Here is a 16,204-nt window from a genome sequence, read left to right as displayed (position 1 = left end):
AAGAGTCTCCATCTCTTTTGCTCCCTCTCTCACCATGTGATATGCCGGCTCGACTTTGCCTTCCACTAGGATTATAAGCTTCCTGATGCCCTCACTAGAGGCAGATGCCAGCACCGTGCTTCCTACACAGCCTGCAGAACCATAAACCAAAATTAGCCTCTTTTCTTTACAAATTACCTGGCCTCGGGTATTTCTTTATAGCAACGCAAATAAACGAACACAGCAATTCTCCCCAAATTGATTTACATTAGAGTCAACGTAGTCCTAATCAAAATCTCAGCAAGTTTTTTGCCGAATTTGACAGGCTGATTCTAAAGTGTATGTGGAAAAGTAAAGGAACAAAAATCACCAAAATAATTTTGAAAAAGTAGAAAAATGTTGAAGGAGTCAGAGGTCACACGATGGGATTTCAAGACTTACTATAAAGCCATAATAATCAAGCAGTGGTATTTGTACAAGTGTAGACGTACAGAACAATGGAATGGAACAGAGTCCAGAAGCAGACCCACACACATATAGTCATGTAATGTCAACAAAGGTGCCAAGGTAAGTCAGTGGGAAAAACCCTCTTCAGCAAATGGTGCTAGAAATGGGCAATGCAAAAAGAGACAGAAAAAAAAAACCAGAAAACTACACTCTTCTCTTGTATAATATGTGAAAATTAACTCAAACTGGATCACAGATCTAACTGTAAAACCTAGAGCTATAAAACTTCTGCTTTTAAAAAAATAAGGCCGGGCATGGTGGCTCCTGCCTGTAATCCCAGTACTTTGGGAGGCCAAAGTTGGCTGATCACCTGAGCCCAAGAGTTCAAGACTAGCTTGCGCAACATGGTGAAACCCTGTCTCTACAAAAAATACAAAAATCAGCCAGGTGTGGTAGCATGTTCCTGTGGTCCCAGCTACCTCAGGAGGCTGAGGCGGAAGGATAACTTGAGCCCAGGAGGTGGAGCTTACAGTGAGCCATGATCCTGCCACTGCATTCCAGCTGGGGCAACAGAGCGAGACCCTGTCTCAAAAAAAAAATAATAATAATTTTAAAAATAAGAGAAAATCTTTGTATTTCTTAGACAAAGATTTCTTAGGACACAACAAACACAAATTATTCTTACTAGTTTTGCATTGCTGCTATAATAAATTTCCACAAACTCTGTGCCTTGAACAATACAAATGTATTATCTTCCGGAGGTCAGAAGACCAAAATGGATCTCACTGGGCTAAGATCATGAAGTTGGCAAGGGGGTACTCCTTTCTGGATGCCCCAGAAAAGGCTGTCTCTTTGCACTACCAGCAGTCAGAAGCTGCCAGCGTCCAGGGCTCATGGGCCCTTCCTCCATCTCCAGCGGCAGCAGTGGCAGGTGAGTCTTTCTGCCAGTGCCTAACCTGCTTCCTGCTTCCATTGTCACATCACCTTCTCTGGCTCTAACTGCTTCTCTCTCCCTTTCCACTTTAAGGATCCCTGTAATTACACTGGGTCCACCTAGAAACTCCAGGACAATCTCCCTCCCTTAAGATCAGATGACTAGCAACCTTAATTTATCTGCAACTCTAATTCCCTTTTGCCATGTAACATAACACATTCAACAGGTTCCAGGAATTAAGACACGGACATCTTTTAGGGCCATTATTCTGCCGACCACATTAGCACAAAGAAAACAATCATAAGTTGGATATCCCCAAATGAATTTAAAATACATGGTCGTTAAAAGACAGTATTAAGGAAATAAAGATGAGCCATAGACTAGGAAAAAACATTTATAAAACACATCTGATAAAAGACATATCTAGGGTAAAGAACTCTTAAAATCCCACAATAAGAAAAAAAACCTTATTTTTCTTTTAAATTAGCAGAACAGTTGAGCAGACGCATCTCCAAAAAAGAGATAGTCATTAAGAAAATGCAAATTAATACCACAATTAAATACCACTATGTAACCATTACCATGAGTAAAGTTTTTTAAACTAAATGCTGGTGAAAATACAGAGCAACTAGAATTCTCATACAGTGCTGGTGGGAATGCAAAATAGTACAGCTACTTGGAAAAAACAATTTTGTAGTTTCTTATAATTTAAGAAAACTGAGAGCAACTCAAATGTCTGCCATTTGATGAATGGATAATCAAACTGTGGTACATCCATACAACTGAAATAACAATAAACACAACAACATGGATGAATGTCAAAAGCATTACACTAAGTGGGAGAAGCCACATACAAAATGTTGCATACTGTTTGGGTTCATTTAAATAATATCCTGGTAAAGGGAAAACTATAGGGAAAGAAATCAGGTCAATGACTGCCAGGGGCTGGGGATGGAGAGGGGATCTACAAAGGGGATCGAGGCAACTTTTTGAGGTGATGGAAACTTCCTGTATCTTAATTGCAGTGGTGGTTATGTGAGTACGTAAGTCTGTCAAAAGGCAGAGAGCTGTCTACCTAAGAATGGTAAACTTACTGTATGTAAATTATAGCTCACTAAACATGATTCTTAAAAAAGATGAAAAGCCTGTGCCACATAAAAGACACCATCAGGTGGAACGGGAAACTTAAAGAGTGGTGGTAATTTTTTAAATGCCAAAAAACTTAAGATTTAAATACTATGTCATTTTTGGAGATTTTATACACACTATATACATTTTTACTGGAGACCACCAGAATCTGTTTTTGCCCATGGAAATGAATGGTTTTTAAAACAATTCATATCATACTCACTTCAGGAAGCCTGAGCATCCCACAAGAGAATTTGACTTGGAGTTACGTTTAAGGCAGGGGACAGACCAGTGTGAGAACAGATCAGGTGTCTCTGTATCAGATGATGGGGTGGCCTACTCAGTAGGTGCAGTAAGCAAAGAAGCATCACACCAGCCAAATTCTTGGAATGAGCAAGGAGAGAGCAGCGAATATTTTCCTGATGAAAGTTAACAGAATGCTTTGGCAGAAAACTGACATTTTAAGAGCTCACATCACATTTCTATTCTACGTCGCAAGAAAATTGGCATCTGTATTTTTAAGATTATTTGAAAGAAAAGATTCTACAAAAAAAAATAAAACTGTGCTTCTTCAAATTTATCCCCCTTATAATGGTTATCTCCATACTAAAATTAAAAATCAAGCTAGAAAGAAACAGGGATGATACCAGTACCATGCTGTTTTGGTTATTGTAGCCTTGTAGTATAGTTTGAAGTCAGGTAGCGTGATGCCTCCCGCTTTGTTCTTTTGGCTTAGGATTGACTTGGCAATGCAGGCTCTTTTTTGGTTCCATATGAACTTTAAAGTAGTTTTTTCCAGTTCTGTGAAGAAAGTCATTGGTAGCTTGATGGGGATGGCACTGAATCTATAAATTACCTTGGGCAGTATGGCCATTTTCACGATATTGATTCTTCCAACCCATGAGCATGGAATGTTCTTCCATTTGTTTGTATCCTCTTTTATTTCATTGAGCAGTGGTTTGTAGTTCTCCTTGAAGAGGTCCTTCACATCCCTTGTAAGTTGGATTCCTAGGTATTTTATTCTCTTTGAAGCAATTGTGAATGGGAGTTCACTCATGATTTGGCTCTCTGTTTGTCTGTGATTGGTGTACAAGAATGCTTGTGATTTTCGTACATTGATTTTGTATCCTGAGACTTTGCTGAAGTTGCTAATCAGCTTAAGGAGATTTTGGGCTGAGACAATGGGGTTTTCTAGATATACAATCATGTCATCTGCAAACAGGGACAATTTGACTTCCTCTTTTCCTAATTGAATACCCTTTATTTCCTTCTCCTGCCTGATTGCTCTGGCCAGAACTTCCAGCACTACGTTGAATAGGAGCGGTGAGAGAGGGCATCCCTGTCTTGTGCCAGTTTTCAGAGGGAATGCTTCCAGTTTTTGCCCATTCAGTATGATATTGGCTGTGGGTTTGTCGTAGATAGCTCTTATTATTTTGAGATACGTCCCATCAATACCTAATTTATTGAGAGTTTTTAGCATGAAGGGTTGTTGAATTTTGTCAAAGGCCTTTTCTGCATCTATTGAGATAATCATGTGGTTTTTGTCTTTGGTTCTGTTTATATGCTGGATTACATTTATTGATTTGCATATGTTGAACCAGCCATAGATCAATGGAACAGAACAGAGCCCTCAGAAATGATGCCACATATCTACAACTATCTGATCTTTGACAAACCTGACAAAAACAAGAAATGGGGGAAGGATTCCTTATTTAATAAATGGTGCTGGGAAAACTGGCTAGCCATATGTAGAAAGCTGAAACTGGATCCCTTCCTTACACCTTATATAAAAATTAATTCAAGATGGATTAAAGACTTAAATGTTAGACCTAAAACCATAAAATCCTACAAGAAAACCTAGGCAATACCATTCAGGACATAGGCGTGGGCAAGGACTTCACGTCTAAAACACCAAAAGCAATGGCAACAAAAGCCAAAATTGACAAATGGGATCTCATTAAACTAAAGAGCTTCTGCACAGCAAAAGAAACTACCATCAGAGTGAACAGGCAATCTACAGAATGGGAGAAAATTTTTGCAACCTACTCATCTGACAAAGGGCTAATATCCAGAATCTACAATGAACTCAAACAAATTTACAAGAAAAAAACAAACAACCACATCAAAAAGTGGGCAAAGGACATGAACAGACACTTCTCAAAAGAAGACATTTATGCAGCCAAAAAACACATGAAGAAATGCTCAGCATCACTGGCCATCAGAGAAATGCAAATCAAAACCACAGTGAGATACCATCTCACACCAGTTAGAATGGCCATCATTAAAAAATCAGGAAACAACAGGTGCTGGAGAGGATGTGGAGAAATAGGAACACTTTTACACTGTTGGTGGGACTGTAAACTAGTTCAACCATTGTGGAAGTCAGTGTGGCGATTCCTCAGGGATCTCGAACTAGAAATACCATTTGACCCAGCCATCCCATTACTGGGTATATACCCAAAGGACTATAAATCATGCTGCTATAAAGACACATGCACACATATGTTTATTGTGGCACGATTCACAATAGCAACGAGTTGGAACCAACCCAAATGTCCAACAACGATAGACTGGATTAAGAAAATGTGGCACATATACACCATGGAATACTATGCAGCCATAAAAAATGATGAGTTCATGTCCTTTGTAGGGACATGGATGAAACTGGAAAACATCATTCTCAGTAAACTATCGCAAGGACAAAAAACCAAACACTGCATGTTCTCACTCATAGGTGGGAATTGAACAATGAGAACTCATGGACACAGGAAGGGGAACATCACACTCCGGGGACTGTTGTGGGGTCGGGGGAGGGGGGAGGGACAGCATGAGGAGATATACCTAATGCTAAATGACGAGTTAATGGGTGCAGGAAATCAACATGGCACATGGATACATATGTAACAAACCTGCACATTGTGCACATGTACCCTAAAACCTAAAGTATAATAAAAAAAAAAAAGAAAGAAAGAAAGAAACAGGGATGAGAGTATAAATTTTATGTGTCTGAAACCTTTACATATCAACAATGAACTACATGTAAACTACTACATGGTCAGGATGTTGGTCAAGGCAATAGGTCTACTCCGGTGCTCTGCTCCATTTCCTTACCTTCTTACATGTCCATGACTATTTAAATGTTGTTCCAGAACATTCATGCGTCAGCCAGGCATGGTGGCTCATGCCTTTAATCCCAGCACTTTGGGAGGCCAAGGCAGATGGATCACTTGAGGTCAGGAGTTCGAGACCAGCCTGGCCAACATGGGGAAACCCTGTCTCTACTAAAAATAAAAAAAATAAATAAATAAAATAAAAATTAGCCGGGCGTGGTGGTGCAGACCTGTAATCCCAGCTACTCAGGAGGCTGAAACAGGAGAATCGCTTGAACCCAGGAGGCGGAGATTGCAGTGAGTCAAGATCGCGCCACTGCACTCCAGCCTGGGTGATGGAGTGAGATTCCGTCTCAAAAAAACAAAAAAACAAAATGTTCATGCATGGAACCAACTCGGGTTTCAGGTTTACCAACTGTAATTCTGTGCTCAAAAATTGGAATATTCCGGCCAGGTGCAGCGGCTCATGCCTGTAATCCCAGCACTTTGGGAGGCCGAGGCAGGAAGATTACCAGAGGTCAGGAGTTTGAGACCAGCCTGGCTAACATAGTGAAACCTCATCTTTACTAAAAATATAAAAATTATCTGGGTGTGGTGGCGCATGCCTGTAATCCCAGCTACTCGGTAGCCTGAGGCAGGAGAATCGCTTGAACCTGGGAGGCAGAGCTTCAAAATTGGGATATTCCTTTATTACACATTCAGAACCTTCTCCTTCCATAGCTCCAAAGCTCTGAAACAAACCAAACATGATGGGGATAGCAGATAAATCCACTAAACGTTTATGACTCAATGTAAGCTGCGCGTTTATTATCATGTATCAAGGAGTTTTTATAAATTAAAATTTCAAAATAAGAAAACATCAATAATCTAATGACTGATACTTTTTTTTTTTTTTTTTTTTTTTGTTGAGACAGAGTCTTGCTCTGTCGCCCAGGCTGGAGTGCAGTGGCACAATCTCGGCTCACTGCAAGCTTCGCCTCCCGGGTTCACGCCACTCTCCTGCCTTAGCCTCCCGAGTAGCTGGGACTACAGGCACCTGCCACTGCACCCTGCTAATTTTGTTTTGTATTTTTAGGAGAGACGGGGTTTCAACATGTTAGCAAGGATGATCTCGATCTCCTGACCTCGTGATCCGCCCGCCTTGGCCTCCCAAAGTGCTGGGATTACAGGCATGAGCCACTGGGCCCGGCCTAATGACTGATATATTCTAAAACAAACTTAGAGGAATACACACATAACTATATAAGATTTATAATCTAGCTATAGAAGTCTCTAATCAGAATTTTTTCTATATGTAATATCAATAAAAACCCTTTAAAAAACACCACATATCTGATAAAGGATTCATATCAAGGTATATAAGGAAAGCTTACAACTTAATAAGACAATCAGGCTGGGTGTGGTGGCTCATGCCTGTAATCCCAGCACTTTGGGAGGCTGAGGCGGGCAGAACACCTGAGGTCGGGAGTTCAAGACCAGCCTGACCAACATGGAGAAACCTTGTCTTTACTAAAAATACAAAACTAGCCGGGCGTGGTGGCGCATGCCTGTAATCCCAGCTATTTGGGAGGCTGAGGCAGGAGAATTGCTTGAACCAGGAAGCGGAGGTTGGGGTGAGCCGAGACTGCACCATCGCACTCTAGCCTGGGCAACAAGAGTGAAACTTGATCTCGAAAAAAAAAAAAAAAAAAAAAGCAAAACTCCATCTCAAAAAAAAAAAAAAAAAAAAGACAATCAATCATATTTTTAAATGGGCAAAATATTTGAAGACTCTCTTGAACAAAGAAGATATACAGATAGCAAACAAGCAAACGATAAGATCACCATCACTAGTCATTAGGGAAACGCAAGTTAAAGTTATAATGAGATATATACCTACTAGAATGGCTAAAATTGAAAAGAATGACAATACCAGTTGTTGGTAAGAATATAGAGAAACTGGGATTCTTATTCAGTGCTAGTAGGAATGCAAAACTTTGGAAAACTTAATGGTGGTGGTTTTATAAAGTTAAACTTATTCTCACCACATGGCCCAGTAATTCAACTGCTTTGTATTACCCAGAAGAAATAAAAACATACTGGCAAATGAAGACCTGCACATACAAATTTTTAACAGCTTCATGTATAATAGCCCCAAAGTGGAAACAACACAAAGGTTCGTCCACTGGTGAATGGGCAAATAAACTGGTATGCGTCCATACAACAGAATACAATTCAACAATACAAAATACAGAATACTGATTAACAACATGGGTGAAACTCAAAAACACTACGTTAAGCCAAAGAATGTAACTTATATCTCAATCAACATTACTTTAAAAACACTAAAATAGATATATACACACCAATGATCTAGGTTCTACTTTAAGAAGCTATAAAAAGTAAAGTAAAACCAAAGTATTAGGAAGGAAATAACAAAGAGCAGAAATAAATGAAATAGGCAAACAATTGAGAAAAAAGTCAGTTGTTTGCAAAAATCAACTGCATAAACCTTTAGCTAACATGATCAAGAAAAACGAGAAGCCACAAATTACTGTATCAGTAATGAAAAAGGAGACATCAATATAAGTCTTACAGATATTAGTAGACTAGTAAGAATATTCTGGGCTGGCTCACGCTTGTAATCCCAGCATTTTGAGAGGCCAAGGCAGATGGCTCACAAGGTCAGGAGATCGAGACCAGCCTGGCCAACATAGTGAAACCTGTCTCTACTAAAAATACAAAAATTAGCTGGGTATGGTGGTGTGCACCTGTAACCCCAGCTACTCGGGAGGCTGAGGCAGGAGAATCGCTTGAACCTGGGAGGTGGAGGTTGCAGTGAGCTGAGATCGCGCCACTGCACTCCAGCCTAGGTGACACAGTGAGACTCCGTCTCAAAAAAAAACAAAAAAAAAAACATCAAAATACTTACATCTATGCCTAAGGGTAAACACAGACCAATGGAACAGAATCAAGTCCAAAAAGCAGAACTACACATATACAGTCAATGCTTTTTGGTCAAGGTATCAAGGTAATTCAATGAAGAAAGGAAAGTCTTTTCACTGCAACAGCTGGATATCTATCTATATAGATAAAGTAAATCTCAACCTCTGTCTTACTCCATATACAAAAATCAATTCAAGATGGATGATGGACCTTAACATAAAACCTACAATCCTAAAGCTTCTAGGGAAAAAACACAGGAGCATATATTTATAAGCTTCGGGTAAGCAAAAATTTCTGGACAGGACATAAAAGGCACAAACTGTTAAAAAATTGATAAACTGCACATCATAAAAATTAAAATTTCAGCCAGATGTGGTGGCTCATGCCAGTAATCTCAGTACTTTGGGAGGCCAGGGTGGGCGGATCACTTGAGGCCAAGAGTTTGAGACCATCCCGGCCAACACAGCAAAACCCCGTCTCTACTAAAACTACAATGGGTGAAACTCAAAAACATTACGTTAAGTAAAAGAGGCTGAGGCCTGAGAATCGCCTGAATCCGGGAGGCAGAGATTTCAGAGGTGAAGTTGCACCACTGCACTCCAGCCTGGGTGACAGAGCGAGACTCTGTCTCGAAAAAAAAAAAAAACTCCTCCTCAACAAAAGACAGCATTTTTAAAAATGAGCAGAAAAGTCACAGAATGGGAGAAAATATTTGCAGCTCATGCATCTGACAAAACACTTGTATTCAGACCACAGCACAAAATAAAAAGTTTTTTTAGGGCAAAAAACTGGGGCGCTTCAGAAAGGACGATGTATAAATGGCCCGTAAATACATGAAAAGATACTCTACATCATCTGTCACTGGGAAATGCAAATAAAAACCCCAATGATATACCATTTCACACCCGAATGTTGATATATGTGTAGAACAATGGAAACTTCTCATACAGTGCTGGTCAGGGTATGGCACAACCACAGTGGAAAGTTTCTTAAAAGGTTAAACATGTTATCTTTCCTATGACTCAGAAATTCCACTCTTAGGTAGAATTAAAGAGAAAGGAAAACTATGAACACGAAAAGCTTGTAAAAAAAAAAAAAAAAGCTCATGGCAGTCAAACCTCATAGCTTTTGGTTTATTGATACTAGCCAAAACCTAGAAACTACTCAAATGTCTATCACTAGGAAGATAAATTATGGCATATTCATTAAAATTCCATAAAAAGGGAATAAACTACTGATTCACACAACATGTGTAAATTTAAAACTATGTTAAGTGAAAGAAGTCAGAGACCAAGAGTACATATATAAGATTCCATTTACATATAAAAAAATTCAAGAACAAGCAAAACTAATTTATGGAAATAAAAATCAGAAAGGAATTTTGGATGGTGGTGTGGGGGGCAAGGAACTGGCTGCAAAGAGGCAGAAGGAAACTTTGGGAATGATGGAAATGTTTTTCATCTTTATTGGGGTTATGGTTACATATGTGTATACATTTTCCAAATGTAAGCTATACATTTCAAATTAGTACATTTTATTGTTTATAATTTTATACCTCAGTAAAACTGATTTTAAAAATTTAAATTTAAAAAATTGTCATTGTTACTTAGACCCATGCTCCCTTCAGCCTAAAACCATCACCACCATCACAGCAGGGCAGGCTGAGGTGACTCCGTCAACATGTCAGCCAGGCCACTCACCGAACAGGTCCAGTTTTTCAAACTGTCCCACTAACTTCACAGAAGCCTCCATGGGATATTTCAGGCTATCTTTTAAGTTTTTGTTTTGTTTCATTTCACTTATTACTACTTTTTCTTGTTTTGTGAGATGATGTGGACACTTTTTTTCTAAATTCGGTCCCTTTCTTTTCCCCATCACCAAATTACATTTTCATGTTTTTCTCTAAAGAGTGTATTTACTCCCAAGCATGAGCAACCATTCCAAAAACAAACAAAACTATGAAAATGTTAGCAAGTGTGAACAGGAGCCAGATAAAGAGGTATGAGCTGAAAATTCAGATGCAATTCTTCCACTCTTGACCATTCTAACCCCCAGATCATAGATATTAGTGAGTTTTCAGCCCTAGATCCAGGATTACTGGCTACAAATAAGTCCATTTCAAAATCATTTTATTTCATATATTGTTAAAACTTCACAACTTAGACATATCACTGTAATTTGTTTTCAATATGAAGAGTATGATTCTAAATTTTTTTAAAAAACCATGATATGAGGCAAGTTTTTCCGGTTGGCATATCTCGGCCACACTTCTCTTAATAATCAAAGGGCAGGCATCACCACAGCTTTCTAATTCACAGACATCACAAAATGAGGGCATATACACAGTATCTAAAAAGCATGCTGTGCACAGCTCAATGTTAATGTCCCTGAAGTACACTTATTAAAAATATGAATGTTCAGGCATTAAGTATTTACAGGTACCAAGACACAAGTTACTTTTTAATTATAATTTTTATTTTTTTTGAGACAGCTCTGTTGCTCAGGCTGGAGTGCACTGGGCCGATCTCAGCTCACTGCAACCTCCACCTCCTGGGTTCAAGCGATTCTCCTGCCTCAGCCTCCTGAGTAGCTGGGATTACAGGCACGCACCACCACCACGCTGGGCTAATTTTTTTGTATGTTTAGTAGAAACGAGGTTTCACCATGTTGGCCAGGCTGGTCTCGAACTCCTGACCTCAAGTGATCCACCCACCTGGGCCTCCCAAAGTGCTGGAATTACAGGCATGAGCCACTGGGCCCAGCTACAAGTTACTTTTTAATCTGATGGAATGGTGAATACAAAAACTGTAACAATTATGCTCCATTTTCAAGGACAATTCTAAGACCAACATCAAAAATGCTGTCATATACACAGTAATCACAACATTGAAGTGATTCAGTAAAAAATTTCAGTTAAAAAATAAGGGGGGCTGGGCGCAGTGGCTCACGCCTGTAATCCCAGCACTTTGGGAAGCCGAGGCAGGCAGATGACCTGAGGTTAGGAGTTTGAGACTAGCCTGGCCAACACAGTGAAATCCCATCTCTACTAAAAATACAAAAATTAGCTGGGTATGGTGGCGCATGCCTGTAATCCCAGCTACTCAGGAGGCTGAGGCAGGAGAATCACTTGAACCCGCAAGGCAAAGGTTGCAGTGAGCCCGAGATTGCGCCACTGCACTCCAGCCTGGGTGGCAGAGTGAGACTTGGTCTCAAAAAAAGAAAAAAAAATGGCGGAGGGGAGGCAGGGAAGAAACATTTATCCAGAGGTTAGACTTGCCAGAAACCCAATCGTATGACAGTAAAGAGCCTGGAAAAATCAACAAACATCTTTGAGTGGCCAAGGACCACAAAGCCCATGCTTGGGATGGGCAGAGCCACAGAATCCCTGATAGCCATTGAAAATGCCCTAGAAAGGCAGATGAAAGAAAATATCTTACTATAAACACACAAGTCTGAAATTAGTAAACAGAGAACCAATCTTAATCACTACAATGATTTCTGAGAATACCCTACATTACTTAACAGAATAGTAAATGATGTCCATAAAAGTGACCTTGAGTCACCAAGAAAGCATTAGAGCATGCTCAATACCTCTCGTCAAAAACAGCACAATATGCAATGTGTTTTAGGAAGGCAGCCAAAGGATCGTTAGAGTTTTCATCATTTTCACAGTTTAAAGCCCTTCACTACATTTATCTATAGATGTCAGGCATGCGGAACACTCTGCTTTCTAACAATGGTGTTCTATTTGGCATAAAGTATAGCTAATAGAAAAAAGAAGAAAGAAAAGAAAAAATATATAATGATGATGTTCTAGTATTAACTCCTATACCCAAGTACTCTCCTTATCTTAGAGGAATCAGTATCAGACTGATTTACACTTCCAGAGCCCTTTGTGGAACCATCACATAGATAAAATGGAATTTTTTTTAAGTTTCAAGCATATTTTGATATTCTGAAACCAGGATTTCTTGTGCTATTATTATCAAACATCTTCCACAGAAAAAGCCCATCCTACCTACAGAGAGACAAGGCCAGGACTTATTTGTGGGTTCATTGCCACCTACCAAAATCCTGTATTCCTTTCCACATTTTAATTAGCTAGTGACTAATAATTCTCAGTTTCTCACTACCTTTCCATACCCCAAATAAAATAACACCCTATATTTCCACCACCAAACATCCTTCCCTCTTGTTAATTCCCCACAACAGCATCGACCGGTTGCCATCCACTGTCCAACATAAACACCAGTGGGTTGTGAAGTGTGGGAATCTGCAGCTCTTGGAGCTGTATTGTAACTAGAAAATATACAAGTCCTCCTCCTGCTGTCTACTTTGACCAAGAAGAAATACGTTGCCATGCTGGGGCAGCTTAGGGATTAGACACTTCTCAGTCTTACTGAGGACAGCTGGTGATCTTCTGTCTGCTTCTGTGTGCCAGACCCTGGGCTTCAGTGCTTTACCCACACTATCTGTTTAATCCTCACAACTGTCCTATGAGATAGGTCCTATCTGATCCCACTTTATAGATAGGCAGGCTGTGGCTAAAAGGTTAAGCAACTTAAGCAAGGTCACACTATTCCTACGTAAGGGAAAAGGATTGGAACCCAATTATGACTTCAGAGCCCACACTCTTCACTATACACCAACTGCCTCAGCTGTCATTAACTTTAGTTACATTTATACATCATTATTGAGAGTGTATACTGAATGCCTCAAATTCACTTTAATATGCTTTATTTCGTTCACTATCAAGTATGTATCTTATCTTCATATGAAATTGTTATTAATGTGTTAATTTTTTAAAAGCTAGAGGACAAACCAAAGCAAAGATTACAGGTTTGGGTAGCCTTTATAATTTGCTGTTTGAAATCACTTTAACACTTAAGTTATGTAAGAATATTACCTGGGGTTACTGTTAGCTGAAAACAATGAAGCTTGTTTGGATCAGGAAAATGCACTTTACATGTACCTGCAAAAGAAACAGCACATCAGGAAGGTCTGGCAGTGAGCAGCAGTCCATATGTTGAGGCTAACCTTTGAACACACGTAAAGTTAGCGGTGCTCCAGGGATTTGTATGGTTTACGGAAAGTTGGTAGATCTCTCTCCCTATTTGTCTGCTAATAATCGTGCCAATACTCTAAAATTGCAAACCAGTGGTTTTTGTCAGTGCTTTTCTCCCTACAGTCTTTTACTAGTTAATTCCAAGTAGAGATGTTTTCCTTCAACCTTTAAGTGGTCACTAAACAATTTATTTCAAGAATTATGCTACTGTACTTTGACAAGAAACCGTATCTCAGGGAGATTAATATATGCAGGCAAAGGCTAACTAAACACGAAAAAACCAGGAAACAGCCCAGGTCAACTCTGTTGCCCTAGCACCACAGACATTCAGTCACCATGGTAAATGGAAGTTCTTTATAAAGAAGGGTGCTGGCCGGGCGTGGTGGCTTACGCCTGTAATCCCAGCTACTCGGAAGGCTGAGGCAGGAGAATCGCTTGAACTCAGGAGATGGAGGTTGCAGTGAGCCAAGATCGCGCCATTGCACTCCAGCTTGGGCAACAAGAGTGAAACTCTGCCTCAAAAAAAAAAAAAAAAAAAAAAGAAGAAGAAGAAGAAGAGTGCACCCAGGACTTGGCTCCCACCCAGCCAGAGTTTACCATAATATTTTGTCTTTTTAAAAAATACCTTTACTACATAAGTGGTAAATCAGCTTGCTTTATTGGTAAAATAATGCTCTACTGACCCAGATGGCAATGTTCTGTGCCCACTGGTCCAAATCATAAGAGGCCTGAATCAGGACAAAGTGTTCCCTTGGGAGAGAAGCTACTGGCTGCTAGTGCAGGCCAGGGAAGTTGATTGCATCCCACCCGTCTCCTTCAAACAAATGACACATGGCTAATTACCCATTGGAAAAATACCCAAGGAATCTGGAAGGAATATATATAGAAATTTTCTACATCTATAAAATCAGAACATACTACGCTAAACTTTTTTTAGACAGGGTCTCACTCTGTTGCCTGGACTGGAGGACAGTGGCATGATTCCAGCTCACCGCAACCTGTGCCTCCAAGGCTCAGGTGATCCTCCCACCTCAGCCTCCTGAGTAGCAGGGACTACAGGTGCACACTACCACACCTGGCTAATTTTTGTATCTTTTGTAGAGACAGATTTTCACCATGTTACCCAGGCTAGTCTTGAACTCCCATGCTCAAGTGATCCACTTACCTTGGCCTCTGAAGTGCTAGGATTACAGGCGTGGGCCACCACACCAGGCCTATGCTAAACATCTCAGTTCACCACTGGTGGTGAACTAAACATGGAAAAACCCAGGTCAAATTTCTACTCTGTTCTCCTAGCACCATAGACATCCACCGTCACCATGGCAAATGGAAGTTAAAAAGAAGAGTGCTGGCCAGGCACGGTGGATCACGTCTGTAATCTCAGAACTTTGGGAGGCCAAGACAGGTGGTTCACGAGGTCAGTAGTTTGAGACCAGCCTGGCCAACACGGTGAAACCCCATCTCTACTAAAAATACAAAAATTAGCTGGGCAAGGTAGCAGGCACCTGTAGTCCCAGCTACTTGGCAGGCTGAGGCAGGAGAATTGTCTAAACCTGGGAGGCAGAGGTTGCAGTAAGTTGAGATCACGCCACTGCCCTCCAGCCTGGGCAACAAAGCAAGACTCAGTCAAAAAAAAAAAAAGAGTGCTGCCCAGGAGTTAGCTCCCACCCAGAATTTACTATGATATTTTGGCTTTTTAAGTTTTTAAAGTTTTTTTAGAAGCCTTTTTAAAAATTTGTTTAAAGTTTTCTTACAAGTTCCACCAGAAGTATTTGCTTAGTTTGACAATCATAAAAATTTTTATCGAAAACAGGACAATTCAAATTTCTACTCAGAGGTGACCTTAGAGACGATCTAGTCCAACGTCCTCAATTAGGAGACATAAGTAGAAGGTCCAGAGAGGTTTGGTGACTAGCCCGAGATCATACAGGCTACCAACAGAAGCAAGGTTAATTCCTACATTAATAACTAGTTCATGACTCCTTCCCCTACCTCATGCCTCATTTCCTTTCAGTATTTAATGACCATGTTAAGACATGGGACACCTGTATATACAAACAACAAATAACACAGGACTGTTAGTGGGGTTTCCTTTCCAGAGTGAAAACTGTCTAGAAAAGCAAGACGCAGTCTTAGAGATGACAATGTCACAGTCCTTACTTGAGAAATAAAGAAACTGGAGCCAAAGAGTTCAAGACTTCCCCCAAAATTACACATTTAGAACTATGTGTGAAATACTTAAAATGGGCTTTATTCTTCCTAATCTTAACTTGCAAAGATAAATGCCATCCTTCTAGTGAGTTCTAAGTAACAAAAACATATAATTCTGACTTGGGAGATGTTTCAATGATTCACTGAAGTTGGCATCATGTATTTGTTTTTAATACCTGGCATTCTCCTTTAATAGACAGATGCGGAAATCAATAGCTCCAAAAAAGGTGGCCCACCAAGAATAAAGAAATTATCGGCCGGTCGCAGTGGCTCATGCCTGTAATCCTAGCACTTTGGGAGGCCAAGGCGGGTGGATCACCAGAGGTTAGGAGTTCAAGACTAGCCTGGCCAACATGGTAAAACCCCCTCTCTACTAAAAATACAAAAAATTAGCCGGGTGTGATG

General features: G+C 40.1%; 1 protein-coding gene across 7 annotated transcripts in view; it reads right to left on the bottom strand.

Annotated features, from left to right (window-relative positions):
- Nucleotides 1–16,204, bottom strand: part of UBE2F (ubiquitin conjugating enzyme E2 F (putative)) — a 77,396-nt gene that overhangs the window by 36,463 nt on the left and 24,729 nt on the right. For 4 of the 7 annotated variants that reach the window (XM_055291118.2, XM_063645821.1, XM_063645819.1 and 1 more), the window contains one exon: nt 13,430–13,495. The exons of the other annotated variants lie outside the window; for them this stretch is intronic. In XM_055291118.2, the coding sequence (XP_055147093.1) occupies nt 13,430–13,495 (66 nt within the window). The remainder of the gene's footprint in view (nt 1–13,429; nt 13,496–16,204) is intronic. 7 annotated transcript variants of the gene reach the window in all.

This window comes from Symphalangus syndactylus, chromosome 8 (genome assembly GCF_028878055.3).
Source record: "Symphalangus syndactylus isolate Jambi chromosome 8, NHGRI_mSymSyn1-v2.1_pri, whole genome shotgun sequence".
NCBI classification, from domain to species: Eukaryota; Metazoa; Chordata; class Mammalia; order Primates; family Hylobatidae; genus Symphalangus; species Symphalangus syndactylus.
Note: the sequence above shows the minus strand (reverse complement) of the source record. Positions and strands in the feature narration are given on the sequence as shown.